The following is an 18,804-nucleotide window of genomic DNA, read 5'->3' on the forward strand; positions in this document are numbered from 1 at the left end:
TTGGTCTTAATTAAATTTTGGCCAAATATGTATTAAATGTTCTTCTGTTTGGGCATTGTAGGAAGACATATTCTATCATGTATACAGTATAATAGACTGTATAAAGAGTATATATATTTTATATTCTTTTCCAGTCACAATTACTTGTGTGAAACAGTGAATATATGAGCCAAAGGTCATGGTAATCTGTCCTGTAACCTTACAATCTATACTGTTTCCAGGCCATATATATATGTATATGTACACAAAAACCTACAGTCAGCCATTTTTCCCATTTTGTCTTTATTTGAATAACAAAATGGACATCCTACACAGAACACATAATGCAAGTTAACAATACAAAATCTACAAAATGATACAGTGACAAAGTTTTTTTGTTCGACAGGTAACAACTGTACAGTATAAATGGATACAATACTGTGATTTTTTTCTTTCATTTAATTCATCTATATTTGGCACTTGACCACAAGATGCTATTGAAGTGAAATAGTCACCTACTTGAAATGTGCATAAGCCCAGAGAATCACAACTGGCTGTTTTTTTCCCCCCAAAGTCATCATCATTCGTCTGCCTGTAAAGACTAATGTATCTCATGGTGTTTTCAGACCAGCAGGGACAGGCAGGTGTATATTAAGCAGAACGGAAACAGCAAAGAGCGTTCAGTAAAATCCTGGAAAACCACAGTGAGGTTTGGTGGGTGCTGCAGCTACTCGGTACCAACGTCAAGTTGTAAGTCAGTGAAGTGTCTGTTGCTGTGTGTCAGTCATAAAATATTTCTGTAACCCCCTCCCGTCATTACAGTAGTGCTCTTGGGGTGTTGCACTTTAACAACACATACACCATTTACAGACTGTTTTCACTCCGTTAACACTTAGCACACATAAAACTTTATGACTGCCAATGTTCACTGGCTTCCTGGGACATATGATGTCAGTAGTGGGGCGGGGATTGGGATCAAACTTAGATCTGTTATTTTCTCTCTCAATGTCGCAGTGGATATGCAAAGCTGAATGTACATGTGTGGTCCTCTCCTTTTTAACCTCTCTAGCATAAATATGAGTGAATATACTGTACAACTTTCTTTCATATCATAATCGTCAAGAAAAAGCAGATAAAATCGCTTTTTTTTTTTTTTAAATCACATTCCAATAATTTATACGTCAAAATTTTAAAGTGAATTTCCTCCACTGCAGCGAAACGCCACAATGTTATCACACAGTAAAAGCATATATAAGCACATACTATATATATTCATATAATATCTAATTATTATTTTTTGCTGATACACTTGTTGAACCGTAGTTGAAAAAGAAGAATCACAGCTCAGTTTATAGCATATGTCAAGTTCCTGTATTCATCAGTACAATTTATGCATTTATGTGATGTGTGCGTGTAGATTTTTGTGACTGTGTGTGTGTGTGTGTGTGTGTGTGTGTGTGTGTGTGTGTGTGCGCGGACACAGAACTTGGCATTAAAAAAAAGTCACTTTCAAAAGAGCGGATGGTTGTAATCTGATAAAATAGTCCCCTTCATTTAGAAATCTGAGTCAGTTTTTAGTTTGATGTAACATTCCTCCAAGATGTACATTTAAAAAAAAAAAAAAATCATATTCTTTCTAAAATTCTTCTATGGTTAAAAACAAAATTTCCCAGACCTCCTGTCTACACAAACCACACTGTAAGCTGTGAACACTTGTAGTCCCAGACTCACATACTTCATTTAATCCAGTGTTAACATGGAGTTAGACTGCAATACTTTGTAATGATCTGTCCATCATCACACAACAACCCGAGTCAGAGAACAAAATGAGCATGATTCCCTTTGAAAAAAAGGAATAATGCTTTAAAAATATCAAATAAAATAACAAAAAGAGACAGTGAACTTGGATCCGGCTCAATGTACCTCAGGAATCAGTTGGATTATCTTCGCTGGCCGTCTTCTCAGGCAGAGATAGCGCAGCTTTGATTCAGTGTGTACCATGTTTTTGATGGGATTTCAGTCCTTTGGGTTATATTTGTACTGTATGCGAGACCCGTGTCGTCTGTAGCTTTTGATCAGGCATAGAGGCACGTGTACAGTATGTGCATCTGAAAATATTACATATGTATTAAGCTTTGGTATTTGTCCTATGTACAGTTGCATGTTGTCTATGTGTGAGTGTGCATGTGCCTCTATAGCTCAAGTGATCAAACGACAACAATCTGAGGTGGGTCGGCAGGGAGGGATTTTTAAAAAGGTGTTAAATTAATCAAACTGTGATGGGAAAAGTCCAGTTTTCTACTGCCCAGCACTGCTAGGGTCGCACTGCAGGAGCCGGACAATCGAAGGATCGTTCTTCGCTCCCTCAACAAACTCCTCAAGGGACAGTTTACCTGAGAGAGACACAGAGAGAGAGACGGATTACAGCTCAGTGGTTAATTATCTTGTCTGGTCGCTGCTGCAGATCTAAACTGATCAAAAAACAGATCATAAAAAGAAAGAGCAGATATCTTCTCCAAGGCGATGTGACATGTTATTTTAGCAAGTTTTTTCAAATAACATTTATAGTAATAAACTTTCAGTAATTATTCAAATGACCTTAACTTAGATTGCTAGAGTTCTTTGAGAGAATTCAACCAGTTCGGCCATTTTTTCATTGCGTCTGTTCATATAAGTGAAGAATTATAGTGTTTGATGTAACGTTATCCACGGAGAGCAGAGGCATACTGGGCTGTTTTAAGACCACTTGGCTAGTTCAAGGCTCTGATTTTGTGTCAGTGAAACCAGGCAACATTGAATTTGATTTTTGCTGACTGAAAACTACAGAACCAACAGAATAACAAGTGAGTCTGTTTACAGAATGGATTTTCAAAGTCATTTAGAGTCATAGGATTTTAAGAAGCTACTGTTTCAACACTGCAGCAGAGTCCGAAGAAAACTTACCATCTCGATTTGTGTCCATCTGCCTGAAGATCTTTTCTGTGCGCTTCTCAGGTGTGGACTCGTCCTCAGGCATCTTCATCACAGAGGAGACCATCTTGTAAATAGCCTGAAGACAGAGGGCAGAGAAATTGTTAACAGACATACTGACATGGATCAGCTGTTAAGTCACGTTAAGTTCATGAAAGTTGTAAAAGAGAACGCAATACATTTAAAATAAGTAAAACTTTTCCAGTTTACTAGCCACATTCATATCAGTTATTCCAGCCAGAGTGCAAGGTTGCATCAAGCAAGGTTGCATCAGCTGAATTGTTGCAAAGAGCGGGACAAAACCCCCCCAGAAAAACCATCTCCGTTTCATACATATACGACCCATCAATCAACTTATCTCTTCTGGGAGGAAGGAGATAAAGGATTGCTTTCATTTCAGTGTGGGACCGGGGACTGATTCGACTGCACAGAAACAAACAGGAAGTATTCATGTCTAGAAGATGTCGTTTAGGTTTTTAAATAGATGATAAATCAAGAAAGGTGAACGTGTTCTTCGCTGTCTTCATTCCTTCTATTAGACACTTCAACCTTAGAACGTGTGAAATATTCCTCTTAATGATGAAGAGTTTTGGCATCTTCTGTTCAAATAGCAATGTGTCAGGCAGCTGTGCGCACACACACACACACACACACACACACACACACACACACACACACACACACACCAGAGAGGTGGTGACTGACACAAGTATCATTTATTTTCATTATCAGTTAATTAGTTTATTGATTTTTTTCATTAGTCACTTATAGATCACTTAATCTATAAGTCTGACCAGCAGTCAGTATTTACTTACATATAATGGTAAGAAATAATCAGCAAATGTTTTGCATTTGTAATAGATAAGGTTTCGGACTATTGGTCAGAGTGATACTGTTAATCAATGATGCCGAGGGGGCTGAAGATCCCCAAAAATCAGGCATAATAATAGCCATAGGGTTTTCTTTAAACTTGTCCTTTTTATTGGGAGATGTTGGTGAAGTAGATTAATATTTGTGGGGGAAAAGAGGATTTACTTTGTTTCTTTACACCCTAATTATCAATATGTATTAGTCTATTTAGCTTTTGTCCAAACACTCCTCTACCTAAACACTTTAAATAAAGAACACACATGCTTACACACGCTTTGGTACTTAACTCAATCCAGCCCCATAATGTGTGATGTAACAACATGTGTAAGGGACAGCCGGTGTGTGTGTGTGTGTGTGTGTGTGTGTGTGTGTGTGTAGCTCTGACAGAAGTCTAAACCATTTATCCAATAAGACGAGGATCCTGAGTGAGACAGTTTGTTGTGAGGCGACACTGGAGCTGCTGAGGAATCGATGAGGGGGGAACTGCTCTTCCTAGAACCGCGCAGTTGGTGGATGTAGTGCTGAGTCAGTATGGGGATCAGAGGAGGACCGCTCCCTTCTAGAAATACACCAGAGCCAAGTCTTATTTAGAGAGGTCCGAGGGCCCGAGAGGAACTGCTGGTTTCTAAAATTACACAGCGGCTGGTTTTCCTGCTGTAGGCAGTCAAATGGTGCAGAACACAGAAGCAGATGGATATATGATGAAGCAGCTGGTGTGGATGGCTGAGCAAAGTGTTGCTTCACTGCAGAAGTAGTTTTAGGACCAGGGGACATGGTGTTACCATGATGGCATGCAAGGGCCACTGAAAGATTGAGGGCTACATTAGGCTAAAGAAGCAGAAAGTCTAAAAGGTTGAGAGAACGAAGGATAGAAGGAAATAAAGATAGAAGGTGACTAAGCAAAACACATCACACTGGAAGAATAAACCCACCGATACGATCTCCAGCATCTCTGCCTTGCTAATGTATCCATTCCCGTCCAGGTCGTACATACTGAACGCCCACTTCAGCTTCTGGTCCAGGCGACCACGTGAGGTCACACTCAGGGCAATGATGAACTCCCTGAAGTCGATAGTCCCGTCTCCGTTGGCGTCAAACGTGCGGAAGACGTGCTCTGCGAACTTGGACGCGTCTCCGTAAGGGAAGAAGTTGGCGTAGATCTTCTTGAACTCCTCCATGGAGAGGGCGCCGCTGGGGCAGTCCCGCAAGAAGCCCTTGTACCACTCTGTGATCTCATGCTCGGTGAAGTCTGTGTTCTCCATCAGGTCCTGCATGACGTCGGGACGGAGCTTGCTGTTCTGTTTGCCCATGGTCGCTGCTTCTGTTGAGGCTGTGGGTGATGTGAGGGTAGCTGAGGGTGAGGGGGAGGAAGAGAGGGAGGAAGAGAGAGAAAGGTTGTTAGAAATAATCCAAAATGACCGTCAGCCTTTTTGATACAAAGGGTGGGAGGAAGGACAGCGATTTATAAAGAAAAAAGATGCACAGCGCATTAAAAAAACTGAATTAACTTCTCTTGTAAAAAGTAGCTGTTTCATTTGAGTTCTTAAAAAAACATTCACTTCTCAGAAAATACGCAGAATACTGTCACTACAAGTATCTTCAATCACATAGTCATTAGTTCCATTGTAACTTTAAAACTTGACAAAATGCTATTTCATGCAGCAAATACAGCCATATACTTCATGAGCGGGGCCATCTTCTATCAATTAAAGAGCTTATGGGACGAGCTGCCTCAGGATCTGCTTGGCTTACCACCTCTGCTAAATCATTTCCTGTGTAAAACCCTGAGGAGAGTTTTGGGATGTCAAAGTTCATGGAGTTTATTTTTATCTAACTGCACTTATCTTTTTCGCTTCGTTTGTTACCGTTTTGTGACAAAATGCACATGAATGTTATCATAAAAGCCATGACAGTAGTCAGTAGTAGTAGAGATCAAGTGGAGTATGCGTTCAGTCTCCCATGCACCTGCACAATGAGACCCTTGCATGTTTTCCTGGTGCACAACCACTGTAGATACACCACAGCTACACCCACAATAACAGTGAAGCACACACTCAGTTGATAAGCCTCATGCATGCCAATATGTCTGTGTATGCATCACTGCAAATGCAACTTCCATTTCCTGCAGGAACTCTGATGCTGATGCCTGGACACACACATACATACCCTCTGTATTAATACTTGAGATAGTTCATTGACCTATTTTGGGTTTTTATGAGGCTTTTGCAGAGACAGTCACACTAGATAACAGTAAACCTCAAGTCTAATGTGACTACATTTAGCAAACGCATTACGAAAGCACGGCTGAATGAGCCTACATGCATACTAGCCACAGAGCTGATCCAACTTGGTGTGTCGGTCGTTGCAGAAAGTGAACAAGAAGATGCGGTTCATCATCTAACCCTGCAGCTAATGTGCTTAGCACTTTCCCCTGTCGGACTGCTAGCTGCCGCTGAGCAGAGGGAAGCTATTCTAAGCTTAGCCGAGGATAACGACAGATAAAATCAGCCATGTCAGGTCAGGCCAAATAACTGTAAAGGCGGCTTGTTCCAGGAAGGGAAGCAAAAAAACTGTGTTTCCAGTCAATGTTTGGGGCCTTTCTTATTTTGTTTAAAGACTCCTGAGCTAAAATATGAAAGGGATAGTTTAGAAAATGTAAAGCAATAATGAGAACTAATAACTAAATTCACTCTTGTGTGATTTAAGCTTCAATTACCCATTTACTGACCCTTACAACTCATGTACATAATTAAATTTGGCTAATATCACTGAATGCAAATGTGGGCTGTTTAGTGGAATACGTTCTTCTTGCCAAGAACAACGAACTTGGCGTCAATGAAAGTGCTGCGACAGTCACAAACTCACACTTCAACAAAAACAAACCAAACAAACATGGAACAAACACTCGAGCAGAGGGACTATTCTGCACACAATAATTTAGTGATTTGGGCATTTTAAGTGAAACTGTGTGAATAGTGGGCCCTGTGAGGGAATTGTTTAAGTTTGAATTGCTTGCATTTTCCTTAGTTTTGTTGACTTCTAATGCAAGGACTCAGTCTTTGTCTCCCTTTATTTCACTCTCATACGTTCCAACAAACGACCAGCTATAATCCTCTAATTAACAGAGTAAACAATGAGGCTCCAGCAATGTGGCAGCCACCTCTAATGAGTTCTCCGCCATTACCTATAGCTCACTTCAAAGCCAGTATAAAAAGGAGATTAACACCTGTTTACACTCTCATCGCTCTGGAGCAAACCACAGCAGCAGCCTCACAGCGCGGGTCCACAGTGAACTTTCAATATACAGACTGGAAGTGTGTCTGGCTTTAAATTAGACTGAAGCAAACAGCCTAAACCCAACAGGGGCAACATAGAGAACATTAAAATCCAAAGTATCAGCTAATACATAGTAAACATAATGCTATAGACCTAATAAGCTGATGCGGGGACACTATGTGTACAATTTCCAAGCAAAAACACAAAACATTTGATGATTCTAGGATCTCAATGGGGTTTGGGGCCGAGACATTTAATGGTGTAATTTTGTACTCTGAGATATTATGATGGGCACCTCTGCCCATTTGTGATGTTTATAGACCAAACAATTAATCAAGAAAAAAATTGTTCATCAATAATGAAAACAATTGTTACTTGCAGCCCTGTTAGATTTACTGTTAAAATATTCCCAACATGTGCCTTTGAAAAGCCCGTGAACACAACTGTGCTACACCCACACAGGCCTTTTAATTTATTCTACCTGTTTAGACCTTTTCACAGGACTGTGTGGGTGTGTGCAGACTGTGTTTAACAGGTCTTTTTCACAGCAGATATTTTTACCTGTCATAGCCAAAAAAGCACGGTTCTAACAAATAATATTAATTGATGCTGTTTTCCATTTAACTGGACCCTGGCCTTGAAGCACCTAAACGCACTGTGCTTTTATTATATTATTATTATTTGCATCTGCTCTTTTCTTCCTGTGATATATGTAAGTGTCTTGCTGTAGAAAGATGATCCAGACTTCCTGTGTAGGTGTACAGGGCCTTTAAAACACGCAATATGTCCATGTGACATAAATAAAGAAAATAATAAACAAATAAAACTAAGCTAAAACATACTGCAAACAATAAAGAATACAGTAAATGTAAAAATATTTCATCTATATTACCACTGGAAGACAACAATCTGGCATTCTGACAAGTTTATGTGGTTACAGTGGAAGAACTTAAATTCTTTCCACAATAATTCTTATAATACCCATTTATGGCTGAAATGCTATAAGACATAAAAGCAGCATCTGTTGTTGATTTGTGGCCAATCTTCAACTCTGGCTCATTTTTATGTTATTGCTCTTTTTCCAAGTTTCCTTGTCTCTAAAAAGTAAAGTCCAACTGAAGCCTCATCTAGCCACCCTTTTAGGAGCACAGCCCCATCTAACCAGACTAAAGTGATGTGACGTATGTTCACCTGCTATTTAATGTGCCGCAGCTGAGCAGCTTATTAACTATGCGGCCTCCAAACTGATGTTAGCAGTTCACTTTTCACCTGGTGAATGTTTGGTCGGTCGGTCGTTCAACAAGCTAAGCTGCAGGACAAGATGTGTCTGTACGTCAGATAAGAAGGTGACTTTAGCAGGTAAAAGCTACTGTAGGTTGTTGTTCAAAGTTTTGCCCTGTGTGTTGTGCTGCTTTCTGGCTCAACTTGGGTTTCGGATGTTTCCTCAGACAGGACAAGTGCCTTCATCAGGGCAGTTTAGTATCCGCTTTCCTTACATACAGTCATTTGATCAGTCATGTGACTTCATCATAGTAATTAAGCAAACAAAACAGCCATCCTTTTTTCCACTTATCGTGTGTACGTTACGTTACTTTACATTCATGTCCCCACAAGCCTGGTTCACTTGGATGCATAAAAAAATCATGTTTGACATGTAACAATCAACTCGCAACAGCATCTTAGCAATCAGAGGTCTGTCTCTTAACCCCCAAACACACACACACACACACACAGACTGTCAGTCAGCTAATCAACCAGTCAAAGTCTTCCTGACTAGCTCCATTCATTTAATTCATAAACTCATCCTTTGTCTGATGTGTTGACCGGAACCAACACATACTGTGTGCAATCTGCATTTTAATTGCTTAATGGATTGTGGAACGTCTGCATGATTATTGAGGCTGCGTTGTCATGGCGACTGACCCGTATAATCACTCTTGTTTTTGGCAGCGAGAGGACGAAAAAAACAAACAAAAAAACAACAACATATTATTTAACATGATCGTGCCTTTGATTCACAATAGCATTTAATGAGACTTTCTGTGCAGACTGCCAGCTTGTTTAATTGTTTGCTTTTAGCAGTGGTCCTAATCAGCCAGACTTTTTACACGTAAATGTGGAGGAACAGAGGCGACTAAAGTGTTTCTCTGCCCTTTACTCTAAATGAGCGAAGGAACGTTACTTGGTGTTGATTTGTTGGCACTACAACAACAACATGGCAAGAGTTAGAGGATATATTCATGTTTATGTTCTTATTTTCATTACAAATCTGATGATGATCTTATCTGATTAATTCAATGTTTAGTCTAAGAAAATTTCCAGGCACAAATTCCCACAGCACAAGGTGACACCTTCAAATTATTTTTTTCTAACCAACACTAAAACATGCAGATACAACATTCACTTAAAAAAAACAGAGAAAAGAAGCAAATCCTCATATTTTAGAAGCTTGAAAGAACTACTGATTAGCATTTTTGCTTAATAAATGATCCAACTGAACGAATGACAAAACTATTAGTTAATCAGTTATTCATTTTTAATCTACTATATATTTCAGTGCTATTTTAAACTACAAAAGTAAAACAATAATAATACATTTAAATTTGATAACCCAAAGACACTTCACATGCAGAAAACAGGCAAAACTAATTACCATTAGCAACTAAAAATGAATTTCTTTAACTGTGAATTATGGTATAAATAAATACAAATAATTACTTTAATTATCTAAAACATTTTTGCTGGTTTTTAAACTAATCAGCTGGATGTAGTTTCTGTGTGGAGTTTGCATGTTCTCCGTGTGGGTTTTTGTTTCCTCCCACAGTCCACAGACATGCAGGTGAGGTCTATTTTCATTGTTGACAACTCTTCTCAACGACCTATCAGGCCCATTTGTGAAAATGTCGTCCTTTCCCATATTCTGCTTGGTACCACTTAACATTAACTTTCCCTATTTGGCATCTATAAATAGTATCATGAACAAATGCTTAAATGGTTTATACCACTTGTCAAAAATAACCTCATGTTGCTCCATGTGTAGAGCACCTATGGGTAAAAATGTTTTGTGTCTGCCTAAATGAATGTAATTTGACGTCAGTGCACCACACCCGCTCTATCCTGGCTGAAGGTTTCTGTTTATTTTAAAAGAAGAAATAAGGGGATGAGATCAGACCTCCACTGAACATCCCGTCATATAGTCACCCTAAGAACTCATCTATTTCTGGCTCTCAGAGATCACTGCCTACAATTAACCGTTAAGACTCTTACCTGCTGCTGCTGGCCGACCTTTGACGGCACTGTTACATAACCTAGGCTTTGACAAGTGTACAGGTCGCATGGCTCCTGAGGTTGAGACAAATGAGGGAACGCCGGGTGCTGATTTAACCTTGCGAGCGTGTCTGAGGGGACCACAGGCCTGAGATAGAGTCGGTGACCTCAGCCTGAGAAAGGTATTAGCCAGCAGAGAACAGACTGTCGCTTTCGGTTTCTAATGACACCAACAGGACGATCATCCCGCTGGGCTTTGTGACAGGTTTGAGTCCTGAAACCAACAACAAGCCCGCTGACAATTTCATGACAAGATATCATAGTGTCACCAACTGGAGCGGCAACGCAGAGAGAAGCTTCTAGAGGCAAATATCTTCTTATCCTACAACCAGTTAAAGCAGCACATACCAGCACTGACACAACACTTACTTGATACCTTAGTTTCGATGAATATGAAGCAGTCTGAACGAAATACGTACTGTTTTCTTGATAAACAATCTATATTGTATAAAAATGACCCAAAGTGACATCTTAAAATGTCTTGTTTTATTCAATCAAACAGTCCAAAATATTCCCTTTACTATCATATAACAAAGAAAAGCACCAAATCCTCACATTTAACCTGAAACCAGTGACTTTTCTAGTATTAGTTGATTATTAAAATAATAATTTCAGCTCTAGTGTTTGTCAAATATGAACATTTTCAGTAGAAGACAGAAGCATTAAAGCAAGCACTCAAATACCAAATATTTGAAAATACTGGAAAACACCTTGGTTTGGAGAATATAAAACACACATTTCACCCTTTTTTCAACTAACAACAAATGCCAAACTGCTCGAGGAAACAGTGTTAAAGACTTTTGCCAAAATAAGTTGGAATGAGTTGGAAAAGTTTCCTGATGGAAAGATATTTGAAATAGAGCTGTAACTATGAGTCCGTACATTTACTAGTCGATCAACAGAAAATGTAACAATTAATTGTACATTTTTCATACTTAAATAGGCCACAAAATTCACTGGTTTGAGCCAATTCAAGCTTTCTTTGTCATCAATGATGGTAAAACGAATAAATGAGCTTATTTGTGTTTATGACTGTTGGACGAGCACATGATGCCGGCGCTCAGTACTTAACACTTCGATATTCAATGCTACTGACACGTTTTGGTCGGCACTTCTAATGTTTTAATGAGGTGTCATACGCAGCCTCTGCATTACTTTTGCGACTGGCATGAAACAAGTAAGGAAGAAAAAATCCTGCACAATTACGTGGCCAATATTTGCAGCTGAACAGGTTGACTTGTGCCTGCTTGAATCAAGAGCCCTCCACGAGGCGTTCGTCCTAGAACATCTTGCTGCCCACTTGCGTAACAGTCAGAAGTCTCCATTTATATCCTGCAGGTAAATCTTAACCCAAGAGTCCCACAGCTAATCCGAGAACAGAGAGAGAGCAGGAGGGGGAGAGGGGCCACAGAGAGCCAGAGTGAATAAAAGAGACTCGATCACAGATAGAAAGTTTATGAATGATACATTCATAATGCAATATGATCCGTCTGTGACCAGGCTGCAGAGCTGAGGGCAGTTGCTCTCCACCTAACAGGCAGGCAATTCTTAGGCCTGCAACATCTGCAATCCGATATTCACACACAGGTCAAAATTAAATAATTATTTTTAATCTCAGCTGTGATAAGATATTTTAAAAAATGACAACTTTATCCATCTCAGGTAAGAAAGGTTCAGCCAAAGACACGCTGGAACAACCTGAGAGGCTTCAGCTCGAGTTAAAGTTGAATTTGAAGTCGCAGTTGAAGTCGATTTTCAGGCTACACCACAGTCAGACACATGATCTTGAGGAACATAACATCACAACTACTCTTTCTTCTCTGCCACTTCAGCGAATAATTTCTCATTTAGTTCTGTTTTGCATCATCTGCGTTTGCAAGCACTGAGAGCCGTTTGATTAACAGAGTTTTAAACAGGTTAACAGCAGAATGATGAGCAGTTTAGGACCAAAACATCTGTTGTTGGTTGTTGTTGTTGTTATAATTGGTTAAAACTTCTTTATACGATTGGATCTGCATGACATCAACATTAAAGCTTGAGCACTAAACTTTTAGTCATCTGCATGGTTAAGTTTTGTCAGACATCAGCACTTAACATGTTTGACATCGTTTAAACAGCACTGTAATGATACATTTTGAATTTGATATATTTCAGAGAGATTTTTCTAAAGCTGTTGCACCACACTTATTGGTGTTAGAGGGATAGAGCAGCTCATATTCCTAAAAGGAAGGGAAGAAAAGCAGCTGGCAGACCTGCAGTGTTTTAATATATTTGATTTATCTGTTTTGTAAATGACGAGATGGACTGACCTTTGGTGCATGAAACCAGAACCAGTCTTGACTTTCTATTCAAAAGATCAACATCAGTGTCATTAAAGTGCACTTAAGTACAGAGCCCAACACTAGTGAGATCCTACAGCATAGCAAAGACTCAAAACAAGACTGCTCTTTTTTTTTTTTCCTCAAACTGAAATTAAGTACATTCCTGTATGTTAGCGACTGAAACATGTCAGACGTCATATTGGAGCGGTTATTACTCAAACCCACAAAAACTAGCCTCAACAGCTGTAGGCAGTCCGGTATGAGCTCTGTAACACATGCAACAGATGAATAAAACTAGAAAAGAAAATGATTAAAATGCCCCAGCCTTCACTCTCACAACCTATGATCTGGGTGATGAGAGGCTTGTCGGTTTCTCACTTCTGCCATTTTGGCTCAAATTTTATGAGACCTAAAAACGACAACCAGCAGCTCTACACGACATCTCAACGCACCATATAAATCCATCTCAAGTCGCCTTTAAAACTCCTATTGGCGGCAGCGCATTTGCAATCACGTCTGATCAGCAGCACATTTCAAACCATCAGACTCCACTGCTGCACGGCATAACTTTGGGAGCACCCGTGCTCACGTTACACGTGTGGTGAGGTGCGCTGTTCAGTGTAGCGTGCCTTTAGTGGCTCCTTGAATATCTGACTGCAACTCTATCTCCTGTGTGGAAGGTCAGAGCTGGTCTCCTGCTGGTCCAACCTGTACCAGAGTCTGGAGAGAAACTGACCTCTTCAGCAGGTTTGTTCTGTTGCCGTCAGGAAAACAGGAACCCTGGGCCATTAGTAAAGGAAGGTTATAGCAAATTACAACAGCAGCCAAGTCAAAAGGTATCAATAAAAAGGCTCAGAAAGTGAGATAAAGGTAGGAGACTGTGCAACAACTAAAAGTACAAGTAATTTTCCTGATTTGTAAATGTATTGTAATGTGTTGCAATAAAATTAATGAAACATGTGAAAGCTTAGCAGCATTCAGTGCACTAGGCCCATAACACCGACAGTTATAATTCTCTGTTTTTCGACTGATGCGTTGGGTTTTGGTTGAACCAAAACAAGCACTTTGAGGACATCACCTTGGTCTATGAGAAACTGAGACAACCATTCATGGACTAATCAGCAGATCGATCAACAATGAAAATAATCTCTAATCAAGATTTGGAGCTTCCCGCAAAAGCAGAGCAAACTGAACACTAACTGAGAATAGCCACGGCTGCCTTAGGCACCAGCTAATGTTTGTGTTCATTACAATACCACCTTTATTACTGCTGCTATCTGTTATTTCATGAGAATCTGAACAGTGGTAAATGCTTCAACACAACTGGCACTGCGTCTCTGGCGTCGGCACACATGGTAGGTTTTTGTTTTTAAGCCTAAGTGCCGAGAAAAGTGCCGACTGAACTGAAAGCGTGAAGCACCTCGACAATGTCTTCAAGCATTTCTTTCCTTCTCCAAATGTTGGTCGGAATCCCATCCACGCTGCCTTTGAGAAACCTGAGGCAGCAACTTCATCATAATGCAGCACACACGAGCTCCCATTGTCAGCCAGAGAGCTTCGTGCGTCAAGGCGCTGCAGAAAACCACAATCATGACAGAGAAGCCATTACGAGGAGAGCGAATGAGAACAAGATAAAAAGTGTCACTGACAACAACCGCAAGACGGCAGGCAGAGCTGCAAAAACAGACTCTGGATTGGACACACACATGCCACCACTCACTCACATACACTCACAGCACATTGTCACTGATTGCATGAGGAGGGAGCTGTTTACTTTGCACTGAATATCTAAATGTGTTTCTCTCTGAAACAGCCTGTTGTAAAGACAAAGGCTGCAGTGATGGAAATGTCAATCTGTCCAATGACTAAACAGCTCCCACCCCTCTCTGCTACTGAAATCTGCTGCACAGCATGTGTGAAATGCAGCCTTCTATCCCAAATATTATCGGTGTGACAATCCACAGTCTCTCTCTTTCTGTCTCACTCTTTATCTTAGCATCTGAGGCTTTCTCTTCCTCCTCCAGTTTAATCTTCCACTCATCCTTGCTTTCCCCCCCCCAGTCACTCTCCCCACCAGCTTCCTCTGAAAAGGTCTAATTCAATTCAAAGGAGCCCCGACTGCTGCCCAGACAAGCATAACTACAGAGGACACTGCCAATGCGGTCAGTCTGGCCCAAAACAAACCCACAAGACACCCACGCTGATGAAAATAGAACATCTGTTCAAATTTAGCGTACATTTGTAAGGGTTCAGCATCTTGAAATGCTTGGATGGATGCTTTTGACACCAAGGGGGCTATTATCTCGACTCCACCCTCGTGTCAGCACCTCCACAATGTTCTTGCCATGTTGTGTTGGCTGCCTGAGGTGAGAGGAAGAGCAAATTTCACTTGAGTTCTGGTTGAAATTTCCCTAAAAACTTATCAAACATTTGGAAGCCAGAGAGCGTCAAAGAGAGCGAGACAAGATATCATTTCAGAGTGTGTGTGTCGGCGGCAGGTTTCTGTTCTCTCCGTGTGAGTGAACCTCTGTCCTCTCACATCCTACGTTTTCAATTCATTCCAGTGAACTTAAGCTTCTCATCGTGTCACTGTTGTATTTATTTTTCTCAGTCTGTGTCCACACATGTCACTTCGCGCCAACGGCAGGTTCTCGTTTACATCCCACATCAAAACCAAACCAACGGCATTCAATTAGCCTACCACAAGCCACCAGCCAAAAAAAGTAAATTTGCACAGGACCAAGTGAGGCCTCTTAATTCCACAAGTCACTCTGAGAGCAACTTTGTCTTCAGTTCGTTTAACCCTCAGTCCTACTTTGGCTGCTTGACAGTCTGATGGAAACCTGAAACTAATGACGAATTTCAATGTAGCAACTAATTGATGATTGAATGATTAATGTGTCAATTATTGTTTTGTTTAATAATTTAGTCAGCTTCCTGTAAAACAGACAAAAAGCAATAAGTCCATATGAGAAGACATTTTTACCTTATAAATGACTTAAACCATTTGTCTACAATCAAAATTGTTACAATTTCTGTTGATAGATTAATCAGTCGATCGACTAAGTGCTTCAGCACTGCTCCTTCTATATTGTATGTAAATTGAATATCTTTGGATTTGGGTCTTTGGTGAGATAAAACAGGGAGTTTGAAAGACCTCATCTTGGGCTCATTTGCCCTCAGGGACACTTTTCCTACATTTTATAGTCTAAACAATCAATTAATCTGAATCTATTTTAAGCCAGGATGACTGAAAATAATTAAATAAATTGTTCCACAATGCTGCAGTTAAAAACCATGTCTGCAAAGTAAACTTTCCCACTAAATATATGCTGTGACTCGTATTCTGCCGTTGTCTTCAGCTTGAAGACCTCACCTTGGGTTCAGGGATAATGCAACAAACCTTTTTAAAACACATATGCTGACGTTATATGAACAGTTCACTGTTTTTTAAAAAAAAAAAGACAGATTAACTGATAACAAAAAGATCTGTTAGCTACAGTCCTAAGACAAGGAAAAGCTACAAATCCTCATAATTAAGAAGCTGGAATCTGCAAATATTTGAGTGTTTTCTGGATAAATGACTTAACAGATTATAAAAATGCCCTGATTTCTTCTACTGTTACTTTTCCTGCCTCTGGTTTGTAAATGCACTGAAGCTGTAAAGACAGTCAGCTCGTTGAAGTGAAAACATCACAGTGCTGCAGCACTCTTGCTGCACACTGACAACATAATGAGGAGTGGCTGGTATCACACACACTCTACCGAAGGCAAACTCACTTGTCAAGATACAGCACCGACCATCCTCTCCTGCTTAAACCCCGCTGAATGACAGATGTGTGTTTGCTGAAATGGGACACCCTGCCTCACTCAGCCGTGTGCGACTCCTTCCTCACTTCCTGTCCTCACTCGTGCAACAATTAAACATGGAGTGTGTAAAGACAACAAACACCTCCAGCTCCCCGAGGGCTCATTCGGGGCAAGAGAAGCAGCCTCATCCGATTAGAAATCTAGGTAAAGCTTTATCCGCTGCTGCTGCTGCTGCTGCTGCTACTGCTGCTGCAAAGTCATGGAAGAAAACGTGTAAATTACAGTTATTCCTGTTGTCAGTAAGAGTTTCTGGCTGTGAGGCAACAGCCCCCCAAGTGTAAACTCATCTCACCTGGGCTGCTAGCAAGAGAAGAAGTAACAGGAAGCGGGCAAACTGCGAGGGAGGGACGGACACAACATTAGCGACAACTTACCTCGCTTTTCAAGTTGCAGTGGAGGTCCCGTTAAAAAAAAAAAGTATCTCTAATAGTCCATAACCTCGCTTCACCGGTTGCTAGCGGTAAAACTTTCACAGCGACGAGTAGCGGAGAGGGCAACAGGTTGCAGGAGGCACACAGGAGCTGGACTTACCCGGCTGCTCTCGATCCAAACTCTGCTTGTGTCTCTGCGGAGCCGCTGCTCTCACTCAGCCCCGCAGCCTCCCCGGGTGACGTCAAGGACGCGCGGGTCACGTGGTGCGGCGCTGGCGGCCAATGGGAAGCAGCGTTGTCCTGGCAACAAGAACCCGGCACCTGGACGGAGTTTAGCTCGAAGAAATTAGCGCAGAGAGTTTGTGGCTAATAAAATCACCCAAAAAAACAAAACAAATCACGGTTATAATGTGGAGAAAAGTGGACACAGGCCTGAGTGGTCGTGTTGTAAATGTGTAATGTTAATAATGTTTTCAAGATGTTTAAGGAAAATAAAGGAATTGTTATGATGGACACACGAGCTATGTCACAGCTCATTAAATACACTGCATGCAAATGTCCTATTTCTGTTGCATAACCTCTTCTCTCTTTTACTGTGTTTACTCTATCTCTTCAGAGTTTTGATTTAATGATGCATGTTGCACCCCTAATAATTACTACATTTCCTTTGTGTGTTTCATTCACCTTTCTCCTATGAGCCTTTCTCTGCTGTCTTGCATGCTGTTAACATCCTCTCACTGTCTTCCTCCAAAGATGGAGTTTACTCCTACAGCTTTGGTAATAAGAATTTATCGAGTTAGAGGTTGAAAAAAGAAATGAAACCCCTAAAAGCAGTATTTTAAATATTTCACAAGCTTAGAATAGAGGAGAAAAACCTGCAGTGCACGTGTCCTTAGCTTCCACCTGCCCAGATCCTTGTCTGTAATAATGCAGTTTAATGCAAATGTGATTTCATGCAAATGCATTTTCTCATTCTATTTTTGCATGTATTACGTTTGTCTTATCTGCCTCGCTGTTTATTTTTCCTAATGAGGGGTATTTGCAACCAAGTCCTTTGCAGGGATTCAAATGATAAACAGTTGTAGACTTCATTTTAAATTCTTTACAAAAAAAAAGTCCTTGTGCTCTCTCTGCACTTCTTTACATTACCTCCAGCTGAAATATTCTGTTAGAGCGAGAACGTAATAAGCTTACTTATTTCTGAGTATTGCATGATGATGATGAGAAAGATTATGGCAATGATGACTATGGTGATGGTGTTCTCATGCAGGCACATTGGGAGCCATGCTTTGCCTAAGATGATTAGTGGAAGTCAAAGCCACGGGGCTTATTCAGCCGGTGTTCCTTCCAGGGAGCATTTTCTTAATGGCCTTATAAAGTACACTGAGAACCCCTCCCTCCCGTTGAGTCAGCAAAATCCTGACTGCACTGACAGATCGAATGATCCGCTGCATCAAAAAACTGAACATATAAGCCAAGTTTTATATGTCTGAGAAACATTAATGACACATGCATGCAGGCATCATCTTAGCTTCTGTGAGATAAAATTTCTACTGCACAAATCAATGAATAATACTATAGCTATAAAAGCAACATATACAGGAGTCACATCTCAGCTGGAGTGCCTCCAGGACCAATGTCCCCTTTGGTTTTGGCGGTAAATTTTATACATCTCGTAAAAAACCCTAACACTGCCCTATTCTGAGGTTTAGTAAACTGAGATGTATGCATGACTGGAACAAAAATGTTTTTTATTTCTTGTGGGTTTTGGGTGATGATGCATGAATGCATGCAACAACGGTGACACTTCAAACTAAGGT

The 18,804-nt window shown here is 40.5% G+C and overlaps 1 protein-coding gene across 1 annotated transcript; it reads right to left on the minus strand.

Moving 5' to 3' along the window:
* Positions 1 to 306: 306 nt before the first annotated feature.
* Positions 307 to 17,163, minus strand: LOC139215233 (neurocalcin-delta B). The gene is made up of 4 exons (XM_070846131.1): positions 16,988 to 17,163; positions 4,752 to 5,170; positions 2,923 to 3,028; positions 307 to 2,372 (listed from the first exon to the last, which is right to left on the minus strand). The coding sequence occupies exons 2-4, from the start codon at positions 5,127 to 5,129 to the stop codon at positions 2,278 to 2,280; spliced, it is 579 nt and encodes a 192-aa protein (XP_070702232.1). The 5' UTR covers positions 5,130 to 5,170; positions 16,988 to 17,163; the 3' UTR covers positions 307 to 2,277.
* Positions 17,164 to 18,804: the final 1,641 nt, after the last annotated feature.

This window comes from Pempheris klunzingeri, chromosome 16 (assembly GCF_042242105.1).
Source record: "Pempheris klunzingeri isolate RE-2024b chromosome 16, fPemKlu1.hap1, whole genome shotgun sequence".
Classification (NCBI taxonomy): Eukaryota; Metazoa; Chordata; class Actinopteri; order Acropomatiformes; family Pempheridae; genus Pempheris; species Pempheris klunzingeri.

What these genes read in the sequence shown, in the direction of transcription:
- LOC139215233 (XM_070846131.1), bottom strand. Translation starts at nt 5,129, where the DNA reads ATGGGCAAACAGAACAGCAAGCTCCGTCCCGACGTCATGCAGGACCTG. An exon ending in AGATGCTGGAGATCGTATCG is followed by an intron (nt 3,029 to 4,751) that starts GTGGGTTTATTC and finishes CTCTGTCTTCAG; the next exon opens with GCTATTTACAAGATGGTCTC. An exon ending in GATGGACACAAATCGAGATG is followed by an intron (nt 2,373 to 2,922) that starts GTAAGTTTTCTT and finishes TGTCTCTCTCAG; the next exon opens with GTAAACTGTCCCTTGAGGAG.